Source organism: Ictalurus punctatus, chromosome 24 (genome assembly GCF_001660625.3).
Source record: "Ictalurus punctatus breed USDA103 chromosome 24, Coco_2.0, whole genome shotgun sequence".
Taxonomy (NCBI): domain Eukaryota; kingdom Metazoa; phylum Chordata; class Actinopteri; order Siluriformes; family Ictaluridae; genus Ictalurus; species Ictalurus punctatus.
In genome coordinates this window covers 19,340,343-19,347,842 of record NC_030439.2, presented here as the reverse complement: position 1 = coordinate 19,347,842, position 7,500 = coordinate 19,340,343, and the positions used below count along the sequence as shown (strand labels likewise).

The window sequence follows — 7,500 nt, the reverse complement described above, 5'->3', positions numbered from 1 at the left end:
TTAAGTCGTTCGTAAAGCCATTCGGGACGGCGTGTCCCTCTGAGAGCCGAAACGGATCTGCGCTGTTCATCTGCAGCGTCCCCCGTGGGAAATACGCCTGATTTATTTCCAATATCAAACCGTATAGATTTCAAAAAAGCCCGTTTTTATCCGTGCTATTTCTGGCCGCCGAGTGATATGAGGTCGCGTTGGGAAAAAGAAAAAATACCGCGAGCCATGATGGATTGTTTTTTTATTCGTTTCCAGGTCAAATGATTTATTTTTGAAAAATGTATTTTTTTTTACCGTATAGTACGTATAGAGGATTAAAGCAGACCAATCTTCCATAAATCGATACCTATATAAGTTCATAACGTTTGATTTTCACGTGTATTTTCATTTTTCCCGACTTCATTTAATCCCAAGGTCACCTGTCAATCAACACTAGTGGGTGGGGTTAACTATTAGCGTTGGTTTATTGAAAACTAGTGAATCCATCCTTTGCTATCCAAATTGTAGCACCGTTAGCTAGCATCAGCCAATCAGTACAAAGTCTGTACAATTAACAGACGAGCAGAGAGCATTATAGTTAGCACGATGCTAGTAGCAGGCGTAAAGTGTCGCAGCTCATCGATACAGGCGAGTTTAGAAGGCTTCACGTTGTTAGCTAGCTTTATTATGAATGTTAGCTAGCTAATCTTACTGTCACACAGGTCTATCGTTAAACATCTTTCATTCTTCCTTAAACCAATACAAAATGGCTGGTAAGTGTGTTTGTGTATATATATATATATATATAATTCGTAGTAAAATCAGTTTTTTCGAGAACGGAATTTTTGAGATTTGCATTTCGTATTTTTACAGACAAATCGGAAAAAAAAAAAAAGAGACGCTGTGAAAAAATGCAAATTTATTCGATAAATCACAGAAAAAGAAAAAGAATTATATTCGCTGCGACGCGCGTGTCATTTAAATATGCGGAATTCGTACCGAGATACTTTTTTGTCAGCTCACGAGCTCCAATCCCGCCACAGCTACCATCCCGCGGAGAATTAGACGCCGTCACGAGTCGGCCCGTAATTAAAAACCAGAGCTCGGCTTTTATTAGTTCTTTATTGCCTTTGTTTTGGACGCCGCGACAGAAACGGCACGGTGACGATAACGATTTCAGATAAAAGGACGGCATCATTTCGAGCACTTTAGCGATCAATAACGCTCCTCATTTCAGAAACAAATCTGCTGTTGGCTGTGATTAATTATTTTGTGTAAGGAGAACTGGATTATGAGTGTTAGTGCTGTATGATTGATGACAGAGCTGGGGATGATGATGTGTGTGTGTGTGTGTGTGTGTGTGTGTGTAGGTGCTGGTTGCGGGTTGATAACTACTTCGTGTGGAGCTTCATCGGCCCCGTGTCCTTCATCATCATGGTATTTGTTCTCTCTCAGCTTCACCTTTCTGGAATTTTTTTTTTTTAGCTTTGGTCAGATCACAAACTGACCTCTCGACTTTTCATTCTTCTAAAACAGATTTGGAAAACAAAAGGTGCTTGATTAAACACAATAACAAACTTGTTAAACCCTGGATAAAGTATAATGGACACCGATCTTCCTGTATGGGTGACTCCACGATTGTGGTGACATTTAGCCCTTGTGATTTATTATTTATTTATTTCAACAACAAAAAAAAAAAAAAAAAAAAAAAGACAAAAACCAAGTAAAAAAATGTTCCCAAACATTTCTGACAAACACAATAGTTTTTTTTTTTTTTTTTTTTTTTTTTTTTTTTTTAAGCATGGAATTACCAAATACACATAACTAGCATCCATGCTAACAGTGTTGACGTTCTAATGATTTGCTCAAACGGTTTACTTTCAAAAGTCAGTCAGTGACGCAATATCGCTGAAAAAGGAAAAAAGAACGACGGATCGCACTCTTCTTCTTCTCAGGAAATCTGTACGACGCAGCTTCCTGTTGAACGTGTGATTTGTGCGATGTTCCACGTATTTCGCATATATAACAGACGACTCGTGGAAAAGGTCGTTTCTAGCCTCAGGGATTCACGTTAATGCAAAAAAATGTATTTTTGAAGTATTTTAATGATAAGTGCTGTAGATTTTGCAGGTTTTATGAAGTGTTTAAAATGTCATGTATCGTCGCTGACATGTCCGTGACTGTAGAATGAGTGGGACACAAATGACACCGCAGTTGTGTATGTTCTGTATAAGCTCTGACCTTTGTTTGACTTCCAGCTGAACCTGGTGTTCCTGATGGTCACCCTTCACAAGATGGTTCGCAACTCGTCCGCCCTCAAACCCGACTCCAGCCGTCTGGACAACATCAAGTAAGGCCAGCGCTGAATTAGGAAAGGAGTGTTTGATATATATCACGTATATATTGCCAATGTTTTGCTTTATGAATAGCCCTAGTTGTAATTATGACCTTAATATGGGCAAAATGGGCGTGGTCAGTTTTATTTTGGCAAACCAGGCTTGGTCATCGTAATACGTAAAATGGGCGTGGTCATTGTAATATAGCAAACTAGGTTTGGTCATACTAATACGGAAAATGGGCGTGGTCATTGTAATATAGCAAACTAGGTTTGGTCATACTAATACGGAAAATGGGCGTGGCCATTGTAATATAGCAAACTCGGTTTGGTCATACTAATACGGAAAATGGGCGTGGTCATCGTAATATAGCAAACTAGGTTTGGTCATACTAATACGGAAAATGGGCGTGGTCATTGTAATATAGCAAACTAGGTTTGGTCATACTAATACGGAAAATGGGCGTGGTCATTGTAATATAGCAAACTCGGTTTGGTCATACTAATACGGAAAATGGGCGTGGTCATTGTAATATAGCAAACCAGGTTTGGTCATACTAATACGTAAAATGGGCGTGGTCATTGTAATATAGCAAACTCGGTTTGGTCATACTAATACGGAAAATGGGCGTGGTCATTGTAATATAGCAAACTCGGTTTGGTCATACTAATACGGAAAATGGGCGTGGTCATTGTAATATAGCAAACCAGGTTTGGTCATACTAATACGTAAAATGGGCGTGGTCATTGTAATATAGCAAACTCGGTTTGGTCATACTAATACGTAAAATGGGCGTGGCCATTGTAATATAGCAAACTAGGTTTGGTCATACTAATACGGAAAATGGGCGTGGCCATTGTAATATAGCAAACTAGGTTTGGTCATACTAATACGTAAAATGGGCGTGGCCATTGTAATATAGCAAACTAGGTTTGGTCATACTAATACGGAAAATGGGCGTGGCCATTGTAATATAGCAAACTAGGTTTGGTCATACTAATACGGAAAATGGGCGTAGTCATCGTAATATAGCAAACCAGGCTTTGTCATCCTAATACAGAAAATGGGCGTGGTCATTGTAATCTAGCAAACCAGGTGTGGTCATCGTAATACGGAAAATGGGCGTGGTCATTGTAATCTAGCAAACCAGGCGTGGTCATCTTAATACGGCAAAATGGGCGTGGTCATTGTAATATAGAAAACCAGGTTTGGTCATCCTAATACGGCAAAATGGGCATAGCCAGTCCTGTCACATTATTCGCTCGGTCTTGCTAGCCACAGGAATGACCGCTGTTTCTTTCAGGTCCTGGGCTCTCGGGGCCGTCACTCTGCTCTTCCTCCTCGGCCTCACCTGGGCTTTCGGCCTTCTCTTCATCAACGAGAAAACGGTCATCATGGCGTACCTGTTCACCACCTTCAACGCCTTCCAGGGCATGTTCATCTTCATCTTCCACTGCGCCCTGCAGAAAAAGGTGCGTGTGTGTGCACGTGCGCACGTGTGCGCGTGCGCTCCGGCGTCACGATGGGCAGTCGGTAAGACGTGTGCGGAATTTCACTGACTAATCATGGTCAAATCAAGAACTTATGTCACTCATCAGTATTCATAGCACCTTAGTTAACTTTTTTAAATCATCTCTAATTAATTATGTTGTTATCCAAGGGGAAATATACTGGTACTAAAGTGGCCTTCAACACCAAGAGTACTGAAACGGATAGACGGATGGATGTTATTTGAATAAAATTGGGAACAGAAGTAACACGATGAAAGCCTATTCCATTTCTGACGTGTGAGATCGGAAGTTATACCAGAAATCGTAGTGTATAGAAGAAGCGTTTATTTGTCACGTATACATTACAGCACAGTGAAATTATTTCTCCACATACACCAGCATGTCAGGAAGCTGGGGTCGGAGCGCAGGGTCAGACGTGATACAGCGCCCCCTGGAGCAGAGAGGGTTAAAAGGCCTTGCTCAGGGGCCCGACAGTGGCAGCTTGGCGATGCTGGGGCTCGGACCCCCGACCTTCCGATCAGTATCCCAGAGCCTGTGTTATTTGTTATTTTGTGATAATGACATTGAAAATGACATACAATGGATATAAAAAGTCTACACACCCCTGTTAATGCTCTTGTTATGTAAACAAAATTAAAATAAATGAAACCGAGATAAATCATGTCCGAACTTTTTCCACCCTCCGTGGAATTAAGTGAAAAACGATCAGAATCTTCTGGGGGAAATATCGGAGAAATATATCAAAACTTACAATGATTTAGTTGCACAAATATTCACGCCCCGAAACGAATTCTTTGTGGAAGCACCTTTTGATATTATTACACCACTCGAGCTTTTCGGGTAAGACGGGAATATTTTCCCACGCTTTCGAAATGCCGCCACCACCGTGCTTTAGTGATGTGGGCGTCTGTGGATCAGGCGGTAGAGCGGGTCGTCCACTAATCGCACGGTTGGCGGTCCGATTCCCGGCCCACGTGACTCCACGTGCCGAACTGTCCTTGGGCGAGACGCTGAACCCCGAGTTGCTCCCGATGAGAGAGATGAGAACCAGTGTTTATAGGACGCTTTGTAGAACGGCTAAGGTTTAAAAAAAAAAAAAAAAAAAAAAAAAGCGCTATCTAAGTGCAGACCATTTACCATTTAGATCAGAGGTGTCCGATCTGATCCGGAAAGGGCCGGTGTGGAGTGGGTGCACGTTTTCATTCCAACCGAGCAGGAGAAACACCTGATTCCACCTGTTTAATCAGTTGATCTTGGCTTTCAATAGACTCAGGTGTGGCTTCTGCTCGGTTGGAATGAAAACCCGCACCCACACCGGAACTTTCCGGATAAGATCGGACATCTCCGATTCCGATCCATCAAGTTGTGAGGGTATCTCCTGCGCACAGCTCATTTCAGGTCACCCCACAGGTTTTCAGTTGGATTCAGGTCTGGATTCTGGCTAGGTCGTTTAAAAACCCGGATCTTTTTTTGGCGGTGCCGTTCCTTTGTTGATTTGGATGTATGCGTTGGGTCGTTGTCATGCCGAGAGGTGAGATTCCTTCTCATCGAAAGGTTTCGCACTCAATTCGACTGCTGTTTGTAGGTATTCATGATTCACTCCAAGCTTCATAAAAGCCCCAGTTCTGGCTGAGGAAACGCAGCCCTAAAGCACGATACCGCCACCACCATGCTTCACCGTCGGTATGCTGTTGTTCTAGCGATGTGTTTTTTTTTTTGTTTTGTTTTGTTTTTTTTAATGAATCTGAACAATATATAAAAGATCTTGCGATATCAAAGATATCTCAGAGAAGAATATTGTGACACACACGTTGACATTATTGATATTATTGATATCATGCCGAGCCCTGACCCCACTTGCATTTCCGGTGGGAAAAGGTCAACTAGATCAACGTCGGCGGGTTTGAGTTTGTTTACCAGAGGATCGACCGAACGATGCAGTGTCACCTGCGGAGAAATCCGGCGAAAACATCCAACCCCGGCACCTTAATAGGTCACCGTTGTACTCTTCCAGGACTTCGTTAACGTTTCCAGGAGTTTTTCATTATGTTCCGCGTCGTTTCCGGCATTTACCGTGACTAGACCTTTTAAAGCACTCTTAAGGTTGTGTTCAAATTTTCCAATATTCGGGCAAAACATTTCCGGTAATATCTCGGTGAAAAAGCTTCTCATATATCCAGTCCTCAGTGTCAGTGTCAGTGACATTCATAACACACGCTTGTTTCTGACGTCTTAAAAGGTTGGGGTTTTTTTCCAGGATGTGTTACCCTATTTTTATGAAACCGTCCTAGTTTTAGTGCCGTCGTGTGTATGCGAGTGTATAATTTCTCATTTGTGTGTGTGTGTGTGTGTAGGTCCATAAGGAGTACAGTAAGTGTTTGCGTCACTCGTACTGCTGTGGACGCTCGTCTAACTCCAGCTCTCACGGCTCGCTGAAAAACTCCGCACTGCGCACCAACAACCGCTATTACACCAGCAGCCAGGCCCGGCACGCTGCAGCACACAGACAGGTAACTAACACACACACACACACACACACGCACACATTTATTCTCACCGTAAACACTGCGTTTTCTTCACTTTCCTTAACCAACATTATTTACTACTTTAACAAAACACCATAATCAATATTAGCAAACATACTGTAATTATCGAACTGCTTTAATACACGTTTGTTTAAATATTAGCTGGGTAATGAACACCGGCACTAATTACTTCCTCCATAATTCAAATAAATCTGCATAAATTAGCATAAATTGAAATAGCTAAACGCCGATAATCAGCCGAACCCGGGTCAGCGAGTGTGAATGAGGGAGCTGCGTTTAGCCTCTCAGCTGTTAATTAACCACGGAGTCAGTATTAATTAAGGCATTAATGAATTCCTGTCGGTGGCTGTGATCTTGCTTTTGATCAACATTTAAACAAACATCACTGGATAAAGGTGTTAATTAATCGGTATACGCCGGTTTGGTGTTTAGGAAGCTTTTAAAGATAAATAAACAAACAAACAAACAAATAAATTAATAAAATTTATTTTATAGAGCGCCTTTAGAAGCAGCTTCTCAAAGCGCCGTACACAAAATAAGCAGTGCACAGAATTTTTTTTTTTTAAATCATAAAAAAAAATATAAATAACAACAACAATAATTATAATAATAATAATAATAATAATAATAATAATAAAAAAATGTATTTTATGGAGCGCCTTTGAAAGCAGCTTCTCAAAGCGCCGTACACAAAATAAGCAGTACACAGAAAAAAATTTAAAAGAATAAAAAAAATAATACAAATAACAATAATAATAATAATAATAATAATAATAATAAAAATAAAAATAAAAGTATTTTTCTTTCCTTTTCCCCTAATGTTTAGAATTTTGTCTTAAAATTCTATAAAATACTTTTTTTAATTGGTCAGACTTTAAAAAAATAAAAAATAAAAATGTATATAGACATTTCTACATCTGGGTGATTTCCCCGCCTCCGCCCTGTGTGCACGGAGTTCTCCCTGTTCTTCGGGGGCTTCCTCCGGGTACTCCGGTTTCCTCCCCCAATCCAAAGACATGCGTTGTAGGGTGATTGGCGTGTCTAAATAGTCTGTAGTGTGTGTGTGTGTGTGTGTGTGTGTGTGTGTGTGTGTGTGTGTGTGTGTGCCCTGAGTTCCCTGGGATAGGCTCCAGGCTC

The 7,500-nt window shown here is 41.1% G+C and overlaps 1 protein-coding gene across 2 annotated transcripts in view; it reads left to right on the top strand.

Annotated features, from left to right (window-relative positions):
• adgrl1a (adhesion G protein-coupled receptor L1a) overlaps nucleotides 1-7,500 on the top strand; it is a 218,965-nt gene that overhangs the window by 202,531 nt on the left and 8,934 nt on the right. For both annotated transcript variants that reach the window (XM_053675413.1, XM_053675412.1), the window contains exons 18-21: nucleotides 1,341-1,407; nucleotides 2,229-2,320; nucleotides 3,610-3,778; nucleotides 6,172-6,327. In XM_053675413.1, coding sequence (XP_053531388.1) covers nucleotides 1,341-1,407; nucleotides 2,229-2,320; nucleotides 3,610-3,778; nucleotides 6,172-6,327 — 484 coding nt within the window. The remainder of the gene's footprint in view (nucleotides 1-1,340; nucleotides 1,408-2,228; nucleotides 2,321-3,609; nucleotides 3,779-6,171; nucleotides 6,328-7,500) is intronic.